At 38.5% G+C, this 25,733-nt stretch overlaps 1 protein-coding gene across 3 annotated transcripts in view; it reads left to right on the top strand.

Moving 5' to 3' along the window:
• The window catches only part of INPP4B (inositol polyphosphate-4-phosphatase type II B), a 344,498-nt gene that overhangs the window by 27,299 nt on the left and 291,466 nt on the right, over positions 1–25,733 (top strand). For all 3 annotated transcript variants that reach the window (XM_061992339.1, XM_061992341.1, XM_061992340.1), the window contains exon 2: positions 21,637–21,695. In XM_061992339.1, the coding sequence (XP_061848323.1) occupies positions 21,684–21,695 (12 nt within the window). In that variant the 5' untranslated portion in view covers positions 21,637–21,683. The remainder of the gene's footprint in view (positions 1–21,636; positions 21,696–25,733) is intronic.

Genomic DNA, 25,733 nt, shown 5'->3' with positions numbered 1-25,733 from the left:
CTCTTCATTGTTGTACCACTCTGTGTTGTTTTATGTTTGTTACGTTTTGGGGTTTTAAGGTTATGTTTTAGTTGATGTTGCATTAAATTATTTTCTGTTTTCTTTCCCAAGCCGAGTAGCCTGATCTGTTTTGTCCTGAACCTTAAGCGGTAGTTAAGCTCTCTCTGTCCTTTGGCAATCCTCAGCCTCTTCAGTACTTGAGGCTAATCGTGGTCTTTTGTTCCCTGATGGGCCTAAACCAGGATAAGAGGTTAGAAAAATATATATATATATATGTATACTTACATATATAGTAGGCTTTGAAGTATTAGAGGAGCAGAGGTAGAGAGTGACAGCTGGTTCCAAAAACAGGCACCAGCCACTACTGAAAGTGAAACGCCTTGGACTCTGGTGACACCAAAAAGCAGGACTTCTCTTATCAACCCTCCCACTAGTGTTCCAGTCAAGAAAAAATTTGAAGCATTAACAATGGATGACATGGATAAGCAAGATCCAGATGGGGAAACCTCAAAGATCAATCTACCACCAACTGCTGCACTGGCAACAGGCAGCAGGCACTGTAAAAAGAAGCGACAGGTGCTCGTTGTGGGTGACTCATTGCTAAAAGGCACCGAGAGACCCATCTGTCAATTGGACAAGGAGTGACTGGAGGTGCTGCCTGTTGGGAGCCAAGATCCGAGACATGGCTGAGAGGGTGCTGTTCCTTGTTGGACACAGGCTACTGTCCCCTACTCCTCTTTCACGTGGGTATGAAGTAATGAGTTGTGACATTACTGCAATCATGGACGATTATAAAACCTTGGGACAGCAAGTGATGAGTAGGGGAGCCCAAGTTATCCTCTCATCCATCCAGCCTACCAGAGGAGAGCAGTCAATAATAGAAAAATCATGTGAGTTAACACCATTCTTAAAAGTTGGTGCTGATGAGAAAGTTTTGGTTTTTATGACAATGGGACCTTCAATGACTGCAATCTGTTAGGGCAGGATGGAATACATCTAATAAGGGCTCTGGTGTCTTTGGGAATAGGCTGGCCAACCTGATAAAGAGGGCTTTAAATTGAAAGGGGACAGGGAGTGGAATGGCAGAGTATGCCATCCTATCCTATATGGAAATGGGTCAGGCCAGGAAATGCAATGATGAGTGCTTCTTAGCCCTACACCAAGGTAAGAAGCAGAAGACTGCCCTGAGGGAGTGTCAAACAAGGGAGGATCCTCTTGCACCCATCCTGGGAAACCTATGTGCTCAAGTAAACCCCTGCATTGCCGCTACACCAATACACACAACCTGGGGAATAAGCAGGATTAACTGGAGATGTGGATGTAGATGCAGGGCAATGACCTCATGGCAATTACAGACACATGGTGGAACAGCTCAAATGACTGGACCACAGCCAAGGTAGTGTGGGTGATACTGTTGTAGGAGTTTACTGCAGGCAGTATGATCAGGAAGAGGAAGTGGATGCGGCCTTCTACAAACAGCTGAGAGCTGCCTCACAATCATAATCCCTGGTCCTCATGGGGGATATTTATTAGCAAAGCCACTCAGCCAAGTGTACACAGTCCAGGAGGTTCCTACAGAATGTTGATTACAACTTCATGCCACAAGTGGTCGAGGAACCAACAGGGAGAGGTGTGCTGTTCGACCTTATGCTAACAAATAAGGAGAGTCTGGTTGTCCTCCCCCATTTTATTAACAAATCGTATAGTATCAAAAAGAAGTAAAGTATAACAGCAGAAGTCTGTTCTTAGGAGGATTAGGAGTTCAAGGGAAAAGATTTTAAGAAGAGATTCTGATTTGTCTTCAGTAATCAGGTATTGTTATTACAAATTAGTCAGCTGAGATTGAGAGATGTGTAAAATGGGAAAAAATATGTTTACTTCAAGAATGTGTGAATAATATTTTTCTTCCCAGTGAGAACCAAAGACCGAGTATCTTCAGAAAACATGCTAAAAAGATTTGCTCTTCTTTTCATAGAAGAAAGGATTAGCATTTCATAAAGAGATCCAGTAAAATTAATGTTCGATTGCAATTTTCTGAACTTTAAGCAAAGTATCTTGTAAATAGCATAATCACAAAGAATTTTAAGTGTTACATGGACTGCTTAGAAATCTGTCTTAAGGATCCAGAACAGAATTGTTATATTATTTTTTTCTATTCCATGAGAAACTGCAACTTTTTTTTTTTTTTTAATTTCATATTCTCTTTTAGAAAGTAGACCTTGTTTTTCTATCAATATTTCCTGGGGACAAAGATAGTGGTACTTATTGTTTCTTGTTCTAAATTGCTTCTGACTTCATTTTACAGGTGAGGAGGATGGAAGTTCAGGTTCCCGGCTACTGCTTTCACATGTTGTTGTGATTTTCTTTATTGCTGTTTAAGAAAAGTGATGAGCCATCATTCGAGATTCCAAGCTTTCTTACTCTGGTAGAACTGTTGCAGCTCTATGGGTTAAAAACACAATGTTTTCCTAGGACTATAGAATTTAAGTGTCATATTTTTAGTGACTAAAGCTCATTTCCACTTGGAATTTTTTCTAACTTCAGTTTCTACTAGGATGCTTGCATTTTTTGATATCTAGAAGAGTGTGTTTAGTAACTCTTTAGAATATTTAGAAATAAACCTGCCCTTGGCTTTCCTGTGAGATTTTTGGTTTTTTCTCTGTATTTATGGTTAGAAAATTAATCACTAGAAGCTCCAGCTAACTCGTGGTGAAGGTAATAACCTATTTTAGTCTGGGAGTAGAGGGAGGAGGTAAAAGAACTAGTGAGTTGCAATGAGCCCCTTCCCCACACCTAGTAACCTGTTTTGTTTAATGTGTTACCTTGTCATGGGTAGACCAAAAGCATACAGGCTGGAGGTCACAGAAGACTTTGACATATTGGAGGAGTGGAGAGGTGGAGATATGTACATACATAAATTTACACATTAGCTGGACAAAATGGTAAATCCACTCAATATAACGTGTCTATTCAGTATACCTGTGGAAGTTTGCAGCTCTAAAAAACAAGACTGAAGAGAAATCTGGCTGATGGAAGGTAATTAGATATCTATGTTTGTGACTCTGCAGACAGTAGAAATATTGAAGGTTTCTTTTGGAAAAGTCTGGTGGGCTGGAGAAGCCAAATGGCTGTGTGGATGGAGGCTTACTTGTCACTGAACAGAATTCTCCCAGGCCTTTGGAAGAAAGGTGTAGATAGATAATGAAGTGATGGATTACTGGAGAAAGGATTATTGGTCGCAGAATCACAGAATCTTAAAAATTGGAAAGGACCTCAAAAGGTCATATAGTCCAACCCCACTGCCAAAGCAGGACGACCCTAGAGTAGGTCCTGTAGAAAGGATTTGCAAGTTTTGACCATTAAAAACATGTTTACTGGAAGAGGAGTCTTTTAAAAGATGAGCTCAAACTATAATCCTTGGAGAAAAAGCTTTCTAGCACTGAGTTTGTGCCATTGCTGAAGAACTTCAAACTGAGAAATATGGTAGGTTTGCATAATGCCCGTGTTTGTTTGTTATTTTTTCTTTAAAATAGATGTGAAAATCCAGGATAGAGCAGAAGTTAAAGTGGTGTACCTCTACAGAGAAGTGGACAATTACTAGAATAACAGTTACATGCAATAAATATTTCTGAGAGTAATTATCAGGTAACATAACTAGTGGGTATGACTGTGCCAGCTTTGAATGCAGTTAAAGTTGTACAAGCTAGAGTGCAAACAAAGCTGGACTTCTACGCAAGTACCAGGGGCTTGGGGTATAAAATGAAATAATGTGAATTGTAGAATATTGAATAGAATATCCCAGCCGTAAGATAGTGGCATAGCAGTCACGACAGAACATGAATATTGAAGGATCCAGCCTCTTCAGGAAAGGTGGAAGTAGAGAGTATTCACTAGTATTATAGTACATGATGCATTGCTTTAATAATTTAGATGCTATAAGTGAAACAGAAGCCACTAAGGTTGATGTCAGTTTGGTTCAAAGGTGTTAAGAGGCTATACTGGTGTGATGGTAGATAGTAGATGCAGTGCTGGATCTGGAAACTGGTTACTGTGCTGGTATACATAACAACAGTTTGTGAGAAACTACCTTCATGGATATGTGTTTTTGATAGTGGTAGGTAGAGACAAGATATTGTGATTGAGAGATCTGACAGATTTTAAAATTTGAAGCTAAATCATGGGGCAAAGAACAGTTGAGGCTCGTTTTGAGTTCTGCAGTTTTGATTAAGACTTTGTGTGTCTTGAGTATTTATATGATTTTGGTTCTGTGTGTTTTGCTGAGAGACAGGGTCAGGGAGGGATTGTGAGGACTGGAAAGCATTCCCTACAGGGGAAATATTGAGACAAATCCAAAACTTGACTTGCTTTGGCACTTCTAGTAAGGACAAGAAGAGAATATAACTGTAAAGGTCAGTGTTGGCATAGTAGTGGGGTTAATTTGGACATTAAGATATTTAGTCTGGAAATTGCAAAAGGTTCTTGCTATTAAGCAAGTCAGGTGCTGGAACAACATTCCTTTGGGTGTATTAAGACAAAGTTGTCTAACTGCTTTTAGGTTTGAGCTCAATAATCTATATTGTGAAAAGGATTAGATTCTGATGTTGCATGTAACAGTAGGTTTGGTAACTCAAAGATCTCTTTCTGTTTTTAATGTGGTTAAACTAATCCAATGTGCCCAACCTGTGTGCTCTCTGGTTTCCATTGACTGGTCTTCTGGTTGAAACAGTAGGTAACTGGTTGTAGTCAGTTTGTCTCTTTGGATTATCCCTACAAGCTTTACAAAGGGGAGCTTTTGTCACAGGTTCTTTAAATCCAATTAAGTTGAAATGCCAGTGCAACACTTGCAAAAAAGAGTTGCCCTAAACCTTTCATTTCAACGTCAAGAGAAGTGTTTTATAGGACTTCAGACCTCTAAAACAGACAGTGTTGTAACTGACAGGTTTCTGACCCTTGGTAATTTTTTGTGCTTGAAAGGTAATAATAGGAACAATCTTTCTCACATTTCAAAAGCAGCAGCACAAAAAGGGAAAAAACTGCAATAATAATAATACCATCCCTCCTTCACCTGCTTCGCCTCCAGACTTCACATCTCTCCTGTCCTCCTGCAGAAAGAGTCTGATGTGACTGGTCTTGACACTTATGCTAATGAGAAGCGAGTTGCCCATGCATCTCACTGCAGAGTGATATTAAGTTAATGTTATACACTAGAGTAAAATAAAAGTGAAATCTTCCTATTTTGGTAGAGCAGGAGAAATCAGTTGATGTATCCATGGATTAATTAAATTTAGTAAAGTGTTTTTTGAGTGGCCTAATAAAGAAGTTTTGTGGGACTGTGTTAGTCCAAGTGAGGGGAAATGGGGATGTGGAGGGATAACATTTAAAGCCAGAGAAAAGTTTTGGGCAAAAGTTAAAGCTTTTGGTCGTATGTACAAAGAAAGTGCCAACTTAGTGGCATTCCAAACAAAATTAAAAGTGTGAGGGATTGTCCTGGTTTAGGCCCATCAGGGAACAAAAGACCACGATTAGCCTCAAATACCAAAGACCTGAGGATTGCCAAAGGACAGGGAGAGCTTAATTGCCACTTAACGTCCAGGACAAGACAGACCAGGCCACTCGGCTTGGGAAAGAAAACAGAAAATAATTTAATGCAACATCAACTAAAACATAACCTTAAAACCCCAAAACGTAACAAACATAAAACAACACAGAGTGGTACAACAATGAAGAGTCCAACAAGCCCTTTAAGACCATCTTCTCCCCTCTTCCTGGGCTCAGGGTCCTGATCCTGGTGTTTTTACCTCCCCCTGCCCCTGAACAGCCCAGAGGGGCAGGGAATGGGGGTTTCAGTCAGTCTATTCCTGATAGCTTCTGGGGTTTGTTCCTCTTCAGGACAGGCAGGCTCCACACCAGCCCTTCCTGCACCTCCATGGGGTACCTCACACACATGGCAGCCCTGCATGGGCTGCTCCAACATGCATTCATCCCAAAAGCTGCAGCTTCTTTCTGCCTTTCGTGTGGGTCTGCTCTGCGGCACACAGGCTCTCCAGCACGGCCTGCTCCATGGCCACCTCCTCAAACAGTCTCTCACCCTTTCGGGCACACCCGCCTGGAGCTGCTGGTGGCTCTCAGTCCTGCCATTGCCCTGCATGGGTTGGCGGGGAACAGCCTGCTTTCTCACCACAGATTGCAGAGGGGTCTCTGGTCTGGTGCTCCTCCTTCCTTCCTCCTTCTCTGACTGTGAGGTCCACATGGTCACCTCCATCTTGTACCGCTCTTATACCTCCTCTGAAGCACTTCAAATTCCCATCCCTAAATAGTGATTGCAGAGGCGCCAGATTGGCCCAGCTGGGCTGCAGGTGGGTGTGAACCCAGAAGCCAGGGGAGAGTCCAAAAACTCTAAACCATGACATTGTTTTTTTAATAATTTATTTTAAAAACTATTTTAAATAATTTGATTTAAATAAAAAAAAATAAATTTAAAGTGTAATTTAATTTAAAAATAATTTTAAAATAATATGGGAAGGGAAGGAGACAGTTAAGTATGAGAAACAGCCAGAGAAACTTGTCACTGTAAATATCTTTCATCTAACACAGTCCTAATTGCCTGACTGCCTTGAGGAAATTAAAGAAGAAATCAGCTTTTGAGTCATTTATAGATATGTTTGTTGTTTTGCTTATACGGTACTGATACATCATAGTGAAGTAGTGGTGGTAGTGAGAACCACAGCAACCCATGCTGGACCATAGTGAATCAGTGGTGTGGGTGAGAACCACAGTAACCTATGCTGGGAACGTGAAATGGAACACTCCTGTGAAATACCGCTCATGTGTGTGCAAATGTGTGCTTGTAATCTGCAAATTTTGGGATCTTCTCATGTAAAGGGAACAGCCATTTACCATCAGAATTTAAATTTAAAATCTTCTTTGTCTAAATTTCTGCATAAGTTGCTTTTTTGCCTTGAAGCAAAGCGGACACAATAGCCTAGTGTCTGAAAACTGAAGAATGGGGAGGAAAAAAATCATGAAGCCATTGATGGATGAGTTCCTGTGTGACCTACTCTAGGTGGTCCTACTCTGGAGGGGGTGTTGGACTAGATGATCTTTTGAGGTCCATTACAACTCTTAAAATTCTGTGATTCTGTGATGTGCTACTTGAAATAAGTATCAATTGCAAAAAGTACCCCCCTCTTCTAGCTGCAGCAGAGTTATTGGTCCATAGAGCAACTTCCTTACCTGGTTTTGTTCAGAGAGTTGGAAGAAGCTGCGGGTGGATTACAAAACTGACTCTCTTCTGGCCTGGATTGTGAGGTTTGAGTCCAGGTTTGCTGCCTTCTTACCTCTCTATTACCATTCTAGATCTGCCAGCAGCTCCTACATAGGGCTTTCTCCATGTACTCTCCTTCCCGTATCTACCAATTCTACTCTTTGCAGGTCGGACCTGGTCATTGTTTCACCTCTAAACATTGACTCTGGTGCTTCTCCTGCTTGTCACCTTTATAAAAACTGCATTTGCATATTTGGTCTGTTCTTTCTCTTTTCCCAGAAATTCCTTCTCTTTGTGGTATTCTAACTTAATTATTACTCTCTGGTGGCTCTTTCCACAAAGTCTGCCGTCTTGAAGCAGATTTTGAGAAGTACATCCTTAAATTGCATTTCTTCAGAAATCAAGGCAAAAAAGCATTTACTAAGAAACATTTTTGCTTCATAAGTTACCTAATATTCCTGCTTACTTAATACAAAAAAAATCGTTCATTATGAAAAGTTTTAATTTTAAGTTTCACATCTATTAATGAATACAGATAAGATGTAGTTAAGATCAAAAATAACAGCAAGTCTGCAGTGATGCTATGCACTTCTATTGGAATGATGCAGCAAGGAGAAGGAATCTAGTTCATTATGATATTATCCAAATTTATTTTTGTGCTGAATTAATTGTACTGTTATGTAGTCACTCTGTAGATATCTTCTCCACTATCTGGCTGTATGTCACTAGTAAGCATTGATGATTGCTCCAGTGGGACTTAGTTTAGTCCAGCCACTGGTTTTACTTGGAAAGTATCTTCCTCAGACTGTGCTTACTGTGTGAAGTCCCTCTTGGTAGGCTGTGAGAACTTAGTGCTACATCACCACCTGCTGCAAACATACATCAAAATCTTACTCAGATTGCTGAGAGGAGTTTCCTCAATGTTCTGGCCAAGCTGTAGGTATTCTGATTTGCCTCTTTGATAGGATGACAGCAAAGCAAAGAATGCAAATGTGACCAAGGAACAGCCTGTTTGTAACCGCCATGGCAAAGCTTTGCAAGCTGAAGCTCTTTTTTAGCCTTTTTAGAGTCTGATATTTTTGTGCTCTGGGCCTATTCGTCCACTTCTAAGTTCTCTTTCTCCTCCTTAGGGCGGTTTTCCCATGTATGTTAAGCAGCTTTTCCAGGCTGGGAAATCAGGTGCAGTTTTACTAGTGATGGAAAAGAGACTGCTACCAACCTTTCCCACCCTGAGATGAGCTCAGTTTCTTTGTTAAGGGATATGGCTTGTACTACTGTGCATCTTTGGTTTTCATCACAGAAACATTTAGCCCTGGGCTCCCTCTAGTAAAAATCATAGTTATGTTTCATGTTTAATACAGATTTAATTCAGACATACCTGGTTTGTAATGACTGTATCATACCACTGAAGTCATGGACACTTTATGCGAATAATTCTGTATCTGAAAGGCTTGGATATCTTACAAACCCTACTCTTAGATTTTGTACTTTGTGTGTAACTGTGACAACCTTATTTTTTTTTTAAGTTACTGATGTGAATTTCATCTGAAAATCATGTAATTTTGGCAGGTTTTATGTAGTTGGGCTATTTGTCAGTTTCATCTTCGTAGACTAAGATTGTAAAAACAATATTGCAAAACGTTTGCCCATGATGTCTTGTAGCTAAAGAGAGTAGGGTGTTATATGTTGTGGATAATTGTATCCAGAAATCCCATTAAATGTCTAGCTGTATTGCCCAATTAATAACTTAGGAAATAAGGTTTATTTTCTAGAGTTGTTTTCTTAATTTCCTTAGCTAATGAGAGGTTGCATATTAGCGAAAACAGGTAGTGTAATGGTGGATATTCAAGAATAGGAAATTTAAGTTTGAGTGTTAAGCTTTCTGAATTGCCTGTCTGCATGGGAAGCCATTTGTAGATTTTGACTTTACATACACTGTGTTGCTTACAGATTGTAGTCATGTGGAATTCTGCAGCCACAAAATCATAAGACACATAGGTCACTGAGGAATTAGCCAAGGAAGAGAGCTTTTGAACTTTCAAATATGCAGGTTGAGCAGTCCTAATCTTAATTGAAATAGGCATGTAGAGAGAGCTTGATTGTCTTGTGTATCATTCTCTGGCCTTGGAGTCAAGATGTGGTTCTAAAGTATCACCTCTTTGCTAATCTTTTTTCACATTGGATGATTTTCGGGAGGTGTCACCATGAGCTTGGTTTAAAAAAAATTCTGAAGCTTAGAAGTCTTCTTGAGATATCTTATTCGTTCTTTAAAGTACATAAAATTTATTCCTGTCTTCAAATTGAGAATATGTTGTTGATCTTAAGGCAAAAGGTCAATCAGTGACTTGTCATTGCTGTAGCTGCCAGATCAGGACAAAGCAGTAACGTGCTTGGTGATTTTCATGTTCCATGAGTTTCTTCACCTCTGTCCCGTAACTTCTTTTGCGTCTGTTCTTGAATATTTCTTTCCTCAGATGGTATAACAGTTTCTACTGAACTGAGACTTCCATTGCATATAGGGATTAAATTATCATTGAGACACAGTTAAAGTGATTCATTGCTTGCTCTAAATACAACAGCACTAAATCACCATTTCCTAGATTTATTTGTTCAACAATTATGTTCTCAGCAGCAATACTAGCATTTTAATTAGAAATATAGGTAACCAGATAATTTGTGGACTTTCAGGAACTAGTATACTTAAGCAGGCAAGGTACTTCATATAAAAAGGTTTTTTTTCCCTGGTGTTTTGGTTGACTTGCAATTACTCAAATTAAAAATTATCATCAAATATTTACTCTCTTTTTCCATGCTTTATTTCTGTCAATGTAGACGTGATTGAGGGAAACCCAGTAATCTCTTTCACTTGGCAAGTGCAGGAGCAGGAGAGCTCATGATCTCTGGCTAATTGTGGGACAATCGAATCTTCTGGGTCTTCACAGGTGTTTTAAGGAGTTTCTGTAAGGAAAAAAACACTTTTACTTTTTGAAGACTGTGGGGAAAGACAGCCAAAGCAGAATTCATACTATTAAGACAAGTATGAAGAGTTTCTTATGGTTAATATCAAAAGAAAAATATTGATGAACTGTGGAGCTCTCTGAAACTTAGTGAAGGGATTTTATTCCAAGTACTTTCTATCTGTAAAGTTAAAATATGATATTATATTGTGTTTTACATTATGTGGGTGTCTTGACTCAGTTGTCTTCTAGCTAAAAGTCAACTGAACCTCAAATCTCTCAAATTTGCTGTGACAACATTATTAATGTTTACAGTTTGGGTAAATCCCAGATACCTCAAACTTGGGGGATGAGGAGAAGTAGAGAGGAACTCTACTGCATTGCTGGGAAAGCATAATGATAAATCTTTTTTTTTTTTTTACTTTCTTTTCAATATAGATGTCAAGACTCTCCAGTTTGTTTGGCTCTAGGATATGAAGCAAAGCATAAAGGGATAAGAAATTCTACGTTGTTTTGGGACAGCAAACTTCACAAGATGAAAAAAATATATTACAAAAGTCCTGTATCTTATGGAGTGCAAGCTGCTGTTTTAGTACAGTAATTTGTCTGTTACAGTAAAAGTGACTTATAAAGTTGATGTTATAGCTATGTTTTTATTTCAAATTTGCCTCTACCTTTTGCATCTTTATTGATAGAAGAGAGAGGAAACAAGTGTTTTAGAGCCAAAAGTTCCAGTTATTGGCACTCAAATACTGTATCTTGCAGAATGGAACATGCTGCTGTCTTTAATACAGCACAGTGTATTTTTTTGATACTGGTTCCTGTGTTCCTTTCCTTGTCCCTTTCTTTATGGGATCAGCACAATACCTTCTCCAGATGGATTTGTCTACTGTCATTGTATGGGAGCTCCTAGTGAATTGAGCTACATTATACTCAGTTGTGCTTTGGGGTTTTGTTTTCTTTGAAATGTCAAGTTACAAAAGGTTTATGTGTTTACATTTTGGCAGACTAGAGAAAGGAATATGCTGTGTAAATAAATTTGTAACTAAGTACCGACTGATATGCTAATATTTAGCTAGAGATCACTTGCTCTGAAACCACAGTGTCATAACAGTGGCTGAACTCATACCAATGGTATTATTTGTGTGTAGCTGATGTCTTTGAAACATTAATTGGTGCAGTCACCTTTCAATAGGGTTTTGGAAGACCGACTTAGTCTTATGCTATTTGTTTTCAAGCACTGGTTTTAAAGGGGGTAACTTTGATAATCCAGCTTTCTTGCTGGGCCAAGAGAAAGTTACAGCCCATGTAATTGTGCTCCTTAGCAGTGGAAGGCAGGTGTGGCTGGGCAGGCAGTCACCTGAGCAGATGTGGGAAAGAAGCGTGGAAGACAGTGTTGCGTAAAACTATAGTTGGAGATTTGAGAAAAGCTCATGGATTAATTTGGATTTGCCAATAATCTTGTTGAGTAAATACTGTGTTTGAAGTCCTTTTTTACATGAATTTTGTCTTAAGGCTGCAGTTATACCATCATACTAAGCTGACACATCTGTGTTGGGGCACATTTTTGTCCTCTGTGTTGAGCCAGCACTGGACTTTTGATAGTCTGAACAGAGAGAAGCTTGATTACATTGATTTTGATCAAAATGAATTCCTTAAGTTAACTGTGTGGCTATATCAGCACTAGTGTTGCCATGGGTAAGAAATACTCGCTTTCTCTAGGAGCCTGCACTTGTGTCAGATCAGTGGCTGCTCAAGCAGAGCATGGCTGCTTCTCATAAGACTTGTGCTCTGAATGGACTGGGGTTGTTTAGTCTGGAGAAGAGAAGGCTCTCCTGAAACAAGGTTGTAGGGAGGTGGGAGGTCAGTCTCTTTTACCAAGTAACAAGTGATGAGTAGAGCAAATGGTCTGCAGTTGTGCCAGGAGAAGTTTAGTTGGGGGATTAGGGAAAATTTCTGCACTGAAAAAGTTGTGATGCACTGGGACAGGCTGCCCAGGGAAATGGTGGAGTCACTTTCCATGGAGGTATTTAAAAGATATATAGACATGATGTGTAGAGGCATGGTGTAATGGGTGGACTTGGCAGTGTTAGGTTAACAGTTGGACTCCTCACTCTTTAAAGTCTTTTCCAACCTAAACAATTCTATGATTCTGAAGGAAGTTGAACTTGGAACACTTTGAGTCATGGTGAGGTGACTGTGCTGGGGAAAGCAGCAGTCCTATTCTTGTTCAATCCTCTGCCTAGCATGGTGCAGTTTGTTAGGCTGTGAACCACATGGGACAATTCCACAACTGATAAATGACTTTTTTTTTTTTTTCCACAGAGATGGTTTTCAGCTGGATCAGTAGCTAGAAGTACATTGTTCAGTGGGTGTGCCAGGTTATACCTGTTTGGTATACTTGACCCATTTTTGATATACAAGTCCCATGTTTGCTTGACTGGGGAGTCTGTCAGCTGATGAGAAGACAAAGCTGCTCTGTGTGGTTGCTTTTTTTTTCATCTGAAGAGAATATCTTCCAACCAAGCCAGCATTTTATTTTTCATTAGCTTTTCAAAATAGACAAGCTTATCTCTTGCAGCTTTTTTTCCCAAAAGATACTTTGCTTTTAAAATCTGCTTAATTTTAACACTTCAAAAGGCACTGGTAAATAACAGTGATATTTACAGAAGGATGCTAATTGGTTAATTTGGTGCATGTCATGCCTTTATAAGGTCATGCCTCCTTTGGAAGAAGGCTGACTATGGTTAGGGACAGTCTTGTTGACTGGAGCTTCTACTTTATTTTTTAGGGTGCTGTGAGGTAGGTGACAGCACTTAGAGTTTGTAGCATGATGTTTGTGTTTTGGCATAAAATGCAACTGAAATGACCACTAGTATTATTGTGAAAAACAGGTAACTATTTAATGTGTCCATTGCCTTCCTTCTATACATACACAAAAAAAATTCAAATCTGTTTTTCTAGGTTATTGTTATTTTATGCAGATTAGGAAACTCAGTATAGTGTCTCACTAACTTATTGAATATCCCATGTTTGTCATGTTTGATTCTAATTTCTTTTTTTGGTTTTTTTTTTTGGAAAGCCACATGGGACTGATAAAGGGTAGGAAGAACATTGGGACTGATAAAGGGTAGGAAGAACATTTGAACTGATAATCTGTTCAAACAGATTACAACAGTACTGGCAGCCTACCAAAGTATAAGTGAAAATTACAAACAATATATAATTAGCCTAGTTTAGATCTTGCTAGTAGGAATTAAGATAGCCAAGAGTCAGAAGTGAAGAGATGGAAAAGTTAGGAATAAACTGAATGTTCCCATGGGTACAATCAGCTAGCTCGACTGCATGCAGCCAGCAGATATGCATCTTTAACTTCATATAGAAAGAAATAACTTTGTATTGCCAATAGATACTTTCTGTAGATAACCTTACATTTAGTGGTACTTGATATAGGGATCTTACCTGTCTTACCTCAAGGGGGGAAAAATATACTAAAATGAAGATTTTTCTTGTGAGACAAGTGTTCCTTTAGTGTTTCATCTCTTTATATTGAGGTTGCCATCTTCAGATCCCCTGAAGCCTTCTTTCATACAGTATCTGAATTTATGTAAGCCAGGACAATTTTCTTCCCAAATCAGCTGATCATCTGTTAATGATTTTCAAGGTAAAACTTAAATACAATTTACATTTGCAGTGTTTCCATGTACATGTATTAATATATCTCAAATAGATTTGAAACTTCTGGCATATATTAATTTTTTTGCTAACTCCGCATTGTACTCTTATTTCCTCAGCACAAGACAGAAAACCTAGTGTTGTGTTTGTGCAGGAATCAGTGATAGAATGGAGAACTTTAATGGGGGGTATAACATGTCTTATTTTATTTTATAGTCTAATGATAATTTTATAGGTGAAAGAGACATTATGTAGCATTAGCAATAACTTTGCTTAAAAAGAATATAATTCCTGAAGACAAAATGGTGAACTAATTTTGCAGTTTTCCTTTTGTAAGCTGTTTCTTGTGCTGATTGTGTTCCAGAGATTAAAGAAGTTTTTAATACACTGTGATGTGAACTAAAAATATTGTGCCTTTTCAAAGAAAGGGAAAGGAAATTTAGAATGTATTGGACAGAGTCTCTGGGGACTTGCAGACATGAGTTCTAGTGTTTTTCTTTTTGAAATTGCTAAACTGATGAAATCAGGTAACCAATTTGACTTTGTTTTTGAGGTTTAGGAGATTGCGTCATTAGTGAGCTTGTGTTGTAACACTTTACCAAAATATCTAGAATGAAACTAATGAAAGCTGTGAGGTACTATGTGCCAGTTTCTCTAATTTTGAAGTGCACTTTAGATAAATAAGAGAACTTGGAATCTATAAGTTAGTGCAGAAAGTGTTTCAGGAGAGTGTATGCAGATATAAAGGTGATTACTTTTTCTGTATTGGCACTAGTGACTTCCTGTGCTTAATGCTTTGAACAACTGCAGTTTGGTGGTTATCTGAAACTAATAAAACACATCTTAGTAGCAATCCTTCAGGATGCAAGAGTTGGAGATCAGTTGTAGATTGGTTCGATGTGTAGTATTTTTCACGGTAGTCTTACGTGCAGGGTCAATTTTAAGCAGATCTGGCATGATGGAACATCCTTGTAATTGAAAATTACTGGAACACACTACTAGTTTTCATTTGACTTCTAACATTCATGTATAGGATAAGAGGTGGGTTTACATCTCTTCAAATGATAAAAAATGCACATTTCTCTCAGTGTGATAATTAAATGTGCAACTATATGGCTGGTGCTTAACAGTTTCAATATGTCTTTTTTTCTGCATCAGGTGAATCAAATAAGTTTGATTCCATGTCCATAGAAAGCAATTATTAAAACTGTAATTGCAAATTTGAGGGGACGGGGGACATCCAACAGACTCCATAAATTATGTGGTCCATGAGTTGTCAAAACTGTCATCTGTTCTAAAATCATTGCTTCCAAGGATGTAGACTCCTCCACCTCTTTCTCTCCTGGACATTTGCAAAGTAATTGACTGGTCTGGTTTCCTTATAAATCACAGTTGTAGTGATTGTATGGGCAAAAATGTTGAGGGACTTGAGATTCAACATGCCTCTCTCTCTAACCATAAGTATTAAATAACGCCGTCTCTTGAACCACCAACATTAAATAACTGAAGATAATACCTTTCCTATCTTTGTTCATGCTAGGAAAGATACATTGTGTTATATTTGAAGGCACTATATGACTAAGTAGTTTCCCTCACTGACAGCTGTATTCCAAAATGGAGACACAAGGGAAGTGGATTATTGAGCTAAAAAGTCTTTCTGCTTCTTCAATGAGACCCAGTGCTGCAGCTGAAGATAGACACTTCTTATTGGGGTTTTTACTTTTTAATTTTATTACTGCATAAACACCAGCTGTGATCACCTTCAGATGGTCATCGTGTTTAAATTAAACTCAAGTTTGAATACCATAATCTTTTATGCCTTTTAGGTCTGAAAAATATTCAGACATTGTCAGATTAAGTTTAGGTTCACTGGCACACTTCCAGGGAAACAGGCACTGTGGTTATTATTGCTATGGAACTGTGCTGGCCCAGCTGCCTTGCATTTTAAGACTGTTACTAGCTTATATTTGCTGAAGCATGCTGTCTCAAGGGTTTTCCCTGCTGTATACCACTCTCACTGTCCCCTGTGATTTACATGCTATGGCTCATATGCAGAGCAAGTGATGCACAGATGTGATAAAAGAATTTCTAGACCATTACCACTTTGCTGATAGATGAGTGCAAGAGATAGCACCTCCTTTGGGGGTAAAAAAAATAACAAAGTCAATATGTACATCTCCTCATGGAGTTTCTTTATTCCTTTAATAGCCTTTCCAGAAACCCGACATGTTCTGTTTCTCTGGCTTTGTTTTTCCCTTTGCTGGAAGGTAAAATCTTTCTAAAATAGCAGTTTACAACTTGTCTCATCCTTATGTCTTCTGTGTTTGTAGTTGTATGTAGAGTGTCCATACATTACAGCAATTACTACATTTAAGCATAATTAGGGTTTAGCCAGTAACCTTCCTTACTTTAATAGCAAAGATTTTAATCAATTATTAATGGTTTTCAATTATTCAGTCTTATAAAGTCTGACTTTCTCCATGCTACTCAAAAAGACTGAAACTTTCTAAACCATGTAGCTGAAGATACTGTTTAAAATAGGTTTATAAAATGGACTGGAACTGGTTCACAGACTCCTAACTAAGTTGATTGCAGATGAATTTCTAGAACTTTGGTCTCTAAAACTCATCACCAATGAGTGATGTGAAAGATATGCAAGGTATTTTCCTGAGAGCAGACCAGTAGATGACAAAATAGTGCACAGTTGGAAATCACTTCTTTGCTTTGCCAAGCTTATCTTTATTGTTTTTAAAACCCAGTAGATCTATTGCAAATGTTGTGTACTTAATTGTTAAAAATACAGTCTGTGGCCATAAAACAGAACAGAATCACAGAATAGTAGGGATTGGAAGGGACCTCTAGAGATCATCTAGTCCAAACTCCTTCCTAAAAAAAGGTCCACCTAGATCAGGTCACACAGGAACGTGTCCAGGTGGGTTTTGAAGATCTCCGGAGAAGGAGACTCCACACCCTCCCTGGGCAGCCTTTGCCAGAGCTTCATCACCCTTGCAGTGAAATAGTTTTTCCTTATGTTTAAATGGAACTTTTTGTGTTCCAGCTTTTTCCCTTACCCCTTGCCTTGTCACTGGAGACAAATAGAATAAACATCCACCACTTCGATATTTGTAAATATTAATGTGATCCCCCACATTCCATTCAGCATACAGAGGCTAGTAGAAATGTATACATTGCCAGTCCCAAAGTCCCTATATGCCTTAGTAAGACTTCAGCAAGGGTCATTATGTTTGGGTTTAGTATATCAGATGGCCAAGCCATCATCTTCTCCTGCCTACCCTAATAGACTTGATCTTTGGTGCTGAATATGGTTGTAGTATCAGATTACAATGTATGATAAATAGCCTTTTTTCAAATGCTGTGTGACTCATCTTTCCAAAGTTGTAGTCTATCATCTGCATGGAGCCTCTGTTGGAGTCAGTAGCTCATTTTGGGCACAGCAGCATCCTTGTATGTTGTAAATTTTAGGTTAGGTTCTGTGATGACCACAAGGTTATAATTTCGACAAGATTATGAAATGGAGTCAAAAGTGTGAAGGTGGACGTAAAAAATAGTAGTATAGCTGCTGATGCTAAACGGAAAGAAGTATGTGTGGGAATGAATGGAAAAGTTGAAGCTGCAGCCTTCTACTATTTGGATGTATATTGGGGCTGCTTCTGTGTGTATTCTTTTTCTTGCTTGCAAGGGTATTTGATAATGAAACGGAAATGTAAAAGAGCTTTTAACCTTATAACATCTTCCTAGGAGGAAAAAAATTACTTGAAGATTGGTCTTCTGGAGGCCATATCTATGGCTCAGATGCATTTCATATGTACAAAGTAATAGTGAAGCTTGATCCGCTTTCACTGTTGTAGTGCTGTTGGAATTGGCTATGGTTTGGTGATGGGAAGCTAAAGAACACAGCAGCAGTCATTGACTGAGGAATAAACTTGAGCAAAGAAAGTGAATGTAAAGGGCAAAATAGGAATGAAAGGGCTCACAGAAAGACAGGGTGCAGAAGACATAACTTGTCCTTCAGCACCACACTTGAGAGGAACTTGATCAGGAGTTGTTAAGAGTTGTAATTCTCCATCAGATAAAACTGTCAGTGCTCTGAAGAACAACGTTTTTGATTTAGAGGTAGAAACTACCTTTTGAAGCCCATGTGCTGAGGATTAGACACTTTTAAAATTACTTTTAAAGAGTTTATCTGACAACCTTTTGTTACTTGAATAAGAGTGATACCAAGAATTCTTTTTAGAGGAAGGCCTTTACAGAAGGGTTGTGTATTAAGAACATAAAATACTTTGAGGATTAAAAGGAAGATGTGTTTAGAACTACTTTTCTGGTTTTGTTTTCTCACCATTGCACCTGTGCAATGTGGTGCTGTGTTAACTTCAATTCAAGTATAGTTAAGGGTTTCCAAACTTTCACTGGTCAAAACTGCAGCTAGTGAGCCTAATACTAAAATAATTTCTGATAAACAAAGGAGAGGCTCTGAGAGAGACTAAGATTTCATTTATATGTGTCAATTATAATTTTTTAATTCAGTTCAGTAGATGTAATTCTGAAAATGAAAGCTCTTTTTTTTTTTTGAGAGGGGAGGAGAAGTGACAACTTGTTTGCCGAAAACATGGCAGAAAATGTTAAAAAATAATTTAAAACTGGTAAAATATATCATGAACAAAAGGGAAGCTCTCAGTGTTGTATTCAGTGTCAGTAAAGCAAAACATGAATACCTGAACATGTCATGAACTTCTACCGTTACCACTTGATATTTTCTTAAGAGTTATTGTTCCTGTGGAGATGAAAACACAAGGCAGTATTTTCCCCTTCCCCTACCCCATGATGCATATTACAGCTTTCTAGTTATTTATTTGCCTATAGAAAAAATGGTTTTAGCAGTATTGATAAACTCTGCATGAAATGACAGCTTCTGAACGACATGTTATTGAGACATTGGAAAGCAAAACTATATTTTTCTTTAAAAAGTACTTGGGATGTCACCTATGTAACCTTTCCCCCCTCCCATTATTTACACTGCTTCCATATAATGAAAGAAAGAACAATAGGATGGAGATGTCAATAAACAGCAGCATCTTGTTTTCTTCTTTTTATTTTTAATATTTCAGTTGACCTTCCTATCCGCTGCCTAGATTTTGCACATCTTCAACAAACTAACTAGCACCATCATTGTCGTCCTCCATCTCTTACTCATCTTCATCCTCTTCTCTGGCAACCCCATGAGATTCAATGCTAAAGATCTGGCTTCACTGGCCAGACAACCATCGGGTTGTTTTGACAAGGAAGGAAAACTGAAGATTTGCAGAGTGATCGGGGATGAAAAATTAATAGGTAAAAATGACTTGCACTGAGAACTACCTGTGGTTGACGCATGCTTTCTGCAGTTGTCAGCTTGCAGTTTCACTAACCACATACACCTCAGTTTTCAATTTTCTTCATTATTGATGCTTGAATGCTGCTAAATACCTTTCTAAATAAAGAAGTTTAAAGCCTGCGCTTTAGTTTGCTCACTTCCTTTTCGACTACCTGAGAAATGGTACTCAGCCTTTAAAGTTGTTATTTTTTCCTGTAAAAAAAGATTGGTTTTTATTTTCTACTAGTGATTGCTAGTCACTAGTCATTAGCTGCAATGTTTTAAAATTTAGATATCTAGTTCCTCAGGCCCTACCTATCCCACCCCCAAAAACTGTATCTTGTATCATTATAGATTTTTCCATGGCTCACTTCCCACCACTGTTTCAGATTTCTTCAGGCTTTTATGATCATATTTTAAATGTCTTTCAATTTCCAGTAAACTTGAATAAATGTCTGTTCCCTTGGTAGCTGTTAGGAAATAGCTCCTGTTTAGCTGTAAAATCGGTCCTAATACAATAATTTCAGCAACAGCAAATGTTTTATTTTTCCCTTGTACTGGATGATCTTCATTGTGATCATATTTACTTTTATTTTATTAGAAAAAAAACCCAAACACAAAACCAGCACAGATGCAATTATGATAAGAGGCTGAGAAAATGTTGTGCCATGTTTTCAGACTATTTCTTATGTTGTCTAATGACAACTAGGCAAAGTTCACTGTGGAGGATGCATCAGACTTCCTGGAAAGAGCACAAGTGACCATCCACTCCTGGCTGCTTTGGGGTTTCTCAGCAGGATTTGCTTCCCGTATTCTCATTAAAGACAGCATACCAAGGCTTGTCCAGTGACTAGGTGATGTTTCTGAGGATGTTTTGAGCTTTCCTTCACTTTCAAATACATTCAATTCTAGTATTACTGCTAAAAAGCCTTAGGCTGACCAGAGACAGACCAAACATGCATCTAGTGGAGTATCATGGGCTATACCTGTGTCATGGTCAATGGTGGTAGATTCTAGGCAAGTGTTTAAGAAACTATGTGTAGGATGTTCCTATTGCCTGGGAAATCGTTCTGTCCCCTAGCAATTGAGCTGAGAGAACCCTTGAGAGAAGGGTCGTTTTTCTCAAGGCATTTTGGTCACTGTGCATACTCTCCACTGATAGACTTATCATTAGTCTCATTAATCTTTGGAGTCACTTAAACAGTTATTTTAAGTCAGAGTGCGTGTGAGTGTAAACCTTCCACTTTCTTGGGGTGGGAAGAGCTATTTTGATTTTTCTAATGTAGCCTATTGAAGCATATAAACTGAAATTATCAAGAGGAAAAGAGAATTTTATTTATTTACTGTAACAAGATGTCCCTCTGGTCAATATTATGTCTTGAGTTGTGGCCTGCTTTGTGGGAAATACAAGTTTCATTCAGGCAGCTGTGGAATAACATGACCTTAGGGTAGAGCTGTTATTCCAGCTCCCTAGCAATTTGAGGTTGGCTGCTGTCTGGAGACCTAAGGTTTCATGTGCCCTTTCAACAAAAAAAGCTCCAAACAACTTCTGTAAAAAATGTTCCTTCCTCTGTTAAGAAGTGATGTAGAGTTTGTCGAATGAGGTCACCTTTGTGGGATCTGTATATATCTAAAATAGGTATGTGTATCTGTCTGTACCTACAGATACATATACAAGTGTGTTTTTTTTTTTTTTAATGAAAAGAGATGCAGTTTTAAAAAAAATTACTAGCTTAGGAAGAAGAGCTTTTTTTCAAGTTTTTTTGACCCATTCACCAACCCTGAAGTTCTGAAACATTCCCTGTTAAAAGTTTGATTACAGGTCTGTATGTGTGTGTAAACATAGAAATGATGTTAATCCCATTAGTTAAGGGCTTTTTAAAAAGTGTAGTAAAACAGTAATAGTAAAGTCACTGTAAATATTTAGGTCTTACTTGCTTATTTTGTATTTTCTGAAAATTGTAAATTCAGATTTGCATGTTCTAATCTAAGTGGAATAGTAAATATTTTTGTGCTTTAACTAGGCTTATATTTCATTTCCTGAAATGATGGAAGCAAAAGCCATTCTGTGCTAAAGTGGCTGTTTCTGCTCCCGTCTGAGGAAAAGGGAGAAAAGCGGAGAAAACACTGTTGAGCGTATGCTGCAGTCACCAATTCTCTCGACTGCAGAGTAGAAGAAACCTTCTGGGAAGTTATTTGGCATTTAACAGCATGTTGTACATAGGCAGCTGCTGAGTGAATCTGGGTTTTTTTTGGTTGTTAATGATTTCCTTTTCTGACCTTTATAACTAATGCATCTTCTTTAAGAAGCATTTAATGTGTGAAGACAAAAGGTTGTTTTTATTAATCTTTTACTTCTTTGCATACAGAACCGAGAGAGAGATGGTGCCGACTGAAAGGAAATCTGCTTTTTCTCATGAAAAATAAGGTAATTCATTTTCCTACTGCATTTCTTGATGTGTTAGTCTAATTTGTGAGAACTTGAGTAATGGTTTTTCATGATAGCTATTGGCATTGTGCTTTTAGGGATAAAAAATAAATCTCTATTATTAGAGTAGTGGAGATGAAAAAGATCCATTGCTTGCCTTCTATAACACTAGGTATTATTTGAAATATCAACAACCTTTAGCTGAATCATAAGTAGTCTATGGCCAGGTTCTCCTCATAACATGCATGGACCTAAATCTAGAATTACTCCACCAAATCCACTGGAGTAATGAAAGCAAAATTCCATAGCTAGATAAGATATTGTGGTAATGTTCAAGAGACAATTTCAGATTCCTAGTGCAGTTTTTCAATGTGGTTTTGTAACTAAATTTGTTATGAAGAGTGGTGTTATTTTTCACTTCCTTTGTTGTAAAGAGTGATTATATGCCTAAAATGAAGGGCCTGTTAAAATAGGGTCCAACCCTGACGTGAAATGGAAGTTTTGCAGGAGCTGCTGAGTGTCTTCATTTGCCATTGGCTTTACTAGGAGTTGAGGCCATTCATCCTCTGAAAGGAACAAGCACTAAGAATTGCTCTTTTTCTTGCCCTCTCTGTCTGACATTCTGAACACTGCTTCTGTAGTTGCCAGAAAATAGCGCTGGAAGCTTGAGATGCAAACCTATTAGCAATAAGTATTTTATAATTGTTTTTTAGGATATTTTTATATGGCCTGGACCAGCAGTGGTGCAGAAATGATAGTACTGCTTGACAGATTGTGTATTCCATTTGAAAGATTTCTTTCAATGTGATTATAATGGTTTATTTTAATAAAGTGATGAATGTGCACATATGGTATACTTAAATCAGTATTTGCTTTCGAAGTGCTATTCAGGAGCATGTGATGGATTTCTGTATGTATGCAAACAAAATGAGACAGTCTGACGTTAAAGTTTCTCTGGCTTGTGTTTCATATGGCTACATTTCCCTGAGTGATAAAAGGACCGACAAGTTTTATGTAGATGAGAACAAGCTCATGGCCACTCCTTTCTCACGTCCTCATACATTATTGTTCTGCTGTATGTCTTACCAAAATTGCTTTTAATAAAGGACTTGAGGTTTCCAACTACTCTCTTCTATTCCATGTTCCTCCAAGCATCCTGTTTTCATCAGAGCCTCTGATACTTTGTAAAACAGTTTCAGGAAATATTTTCATCAGCTTCGCAGCTATGAAGAGCAGAGTAGGAGAGTTTTGCTGAATTCGAATGTAACTATCACTTTGGCTAGACAAATTTGAATAATTAATGTTACTGTGCTAGAGGGTTTAGTGCAGGTTGGTACTTGGGTTCATATAATGTGTGGTGGTATTTTGTGGTTTGTTTGGTTGATTTCTTTATGTGTAGTTGAGGTGCAGATGAATGGAATGAGGCCATCTCAGTTGAAACAGCAAATTGACCAACCCACTAGGTCGATTCAGACTGTTCAAATGCCAAGCTCTGTTTTGAGAAGCTTGGAGGATGAGACACAGTAATGGCTTGTTACTGTGAAAGTTTTCAGGCTTGCGGTAAATAAATTGGAATTCCCCTTGAAATGCTGTGGTTTGACTAAAACTACGTCTAGATCAGTGCTAGAAAACTTAATCTCATTCTGTTTTCCTTGTTTGAAGAAGTTGTAAAAATTTGTAGAAGTTATGGAAGAAACCAGGAGATACGACAAACTTCAGCTTATAAAAAAGACTAGTGACTTGATTAGGGTCAAAATGTTTACAAAAAGGGATTTTATTAGGTACTTTAATTTGGGAGATCATAATAAGAGAAGAACTTGGAAACTGAAGTTAGACCAATTGAAATGGTTGCGGGATGATTGGCCACTGAAGCCCAAATGTGATGAGGTATTGTGGGTGCTCAGTTTTAAAATGTCACAATTTACTAGGCTCACTACAGACACTGCCTAGTTAGTAAAGGCCAGTGGCTTACAATAGATCAAACTAAATGATGTAACACTTCCTAGTCACCTTTTATCCTAGGAATTTGTAGGATGGTCATTTTCAGAGACTTCTTCTGTTGAGTACCGTAAAGCATAGCTTCTTTGACAAAGACAGATATCTCTTGGATCCCAAATCCTTGTTTTGAAGGAGGTGATTAATAGGCATGCTAAATTAAAGCAACGTGTATACTGTGAGACAGAAGGGAGTATACTGCATTTTTGTTGGGTTTTTTTTTTCCCTTGTTTCATTCTAGAAATGAAAAGGCATCCCATGTGAAGCGGATTCTTGACATAGAAAAGAAGTTGGCATTTTGAAAGTGTTTGCCAGTATAATAACCAAAATAAGTCTTATCATATAAGTTATTAAGCATCTTAATAGACATAGTTGCCAGTTTTCTACTTCTTAATATCTTACTGAAACTTTTGCTAATTCAACTAATGTAGTGTGTGAAAGATGTGCCCAGAACAGTGTTGATGAAGCCACGTTCCTGCTTTTGTTACTGGAACCTGACTTGGCTTATGGCTTGACATGGAAGATAAGTAACTCTGATATTTTAGAAGCTCATCTGAATGCTAAACAGTTAACTCCATAAGTCACTGTCATGAAATGAAAAGTGATGTGCTGCTATTCATTAGTTGCTGTAAGAGGAATGTGCATGTCTGTATATACAAATGCTTATAGTTTAATGACAGACTCTCCTTCTGGTTCAAATGTACATACATTACACTATTTGTATAAGAAGAATCTTTTATGTGAAATTGCAAAAGATGATTCCTGACTTATATATACTGTAAATCTTAAGTAGTGTGGCAATGCATTTTCAGTGTAGGGGAAAAAATATGGTTTATTCCCTCACTTTATCATATTTGCATGCAGTGGAATAACCTATTGGGTATTTTAAGGACATTTATTTTCCTTGATTTAGCAATGGATCTGGTTATTTTGGACTTGAAGGGGGTGAAGAAGTACAACTATTTGTAGGCCTGAGGCACATCCAGCACATGCTAGTGTTAGTGAAACTTTTTACTTTTATAGGTTTTGATGTGGGAGGTCGATGTGGATAGGTAGGGGTTTGGGGTTATATTCTCCAGGCAGATATTCTCCTGGAAGGAGCTGTAGCCAATGGAGAGGACCCACATTGAAACAGGTCTTCAGTGTCTCCAGCCCATGGAAGGGACCTCATTATGGAGCAGGGGAAAAGCATTGAGTGTGAAAGTGGCAGAAATGACCTGTCATAGACTGACTGCAACCTCATTCCCCCATCCCGCTGTGCCAATTTGGCTGTGGGAAAGAGGAGGTAGAGGAGTTGAGAATGGAGGAAGCTGAGGATGAAATGAAATAAGGTGGGTGGGAGGGAGCTACTTTAGTTCTTATTTTTGTTTCTCACCATCCAGTTCAATGTCTGTCTATGGTTTGGATGGACCTATTCTGTGATGGGTGAAAAACTGGCTAGATAGATGGGCCCAGAGAGTCATACTGAGTAGAATTAAATCCAGTTGGCGGCTGGTCACCAGTGATGTTCCCCAGGACTCAGTGCTGGGGCCTGTTTTGTTTAACATCTTTACCAATGATCTGGATGAAGGGATTAAGTGCACCCTCAGTAAATTTGCTGAGGACACCAAGTTGTGCAGGTGTGTAGACTTGCTTGAGGGCAGGAAGGCTCTTCAGATGGACCCAGACAGGCTGGATAGATGGGCTAAGGCCAGTTGCATGAGGTTTAACAAGGCTAAGTGCTGGGTCCTGCACTTCGGCCACAACAACCCCACTTAACACTTGAGGCAGAAAAAGACCTGGGAATGTTAATCAACAGCTGTTTGAACATGAGCCAGCGGTGTGCCTGGTTGACCAAGAAGGCCAATGGCATCCTGACCTGTATCAGAAATAACGTGACCAACAGGGCCATGGAGTGATTGACCCCTTGTACTCGGCACTGGTGAGGCTGCACCTTGAATACTGTGTCCAATTCTGAGTCCCTTACTACAAGAAGAACATGGAGGTGCTGGAGCATGTACACAGGCAGACAGCAAAACTGGTAAAGGATCTAGAGAAGTCTTC

Source organism: Colius striatus, chromosome 3, assembly GCF_028858725.1.
Source record: "Colius striatus isolate bColStr4 chromosome 3, bColStr4.1.hap1, whole genome shotgun sequence".
NCBI classification, from domain to species: Eukaryota; Metazoa; Chordata; class Aves; order Coliiformes; family Coliidae; genus Colius; species Colius striatus.
The sequence above is the reverse complement of the archived record's forward strand: the minus strand, read 5'-3'. Positions and strand labels throughout refer to the sequence as shown.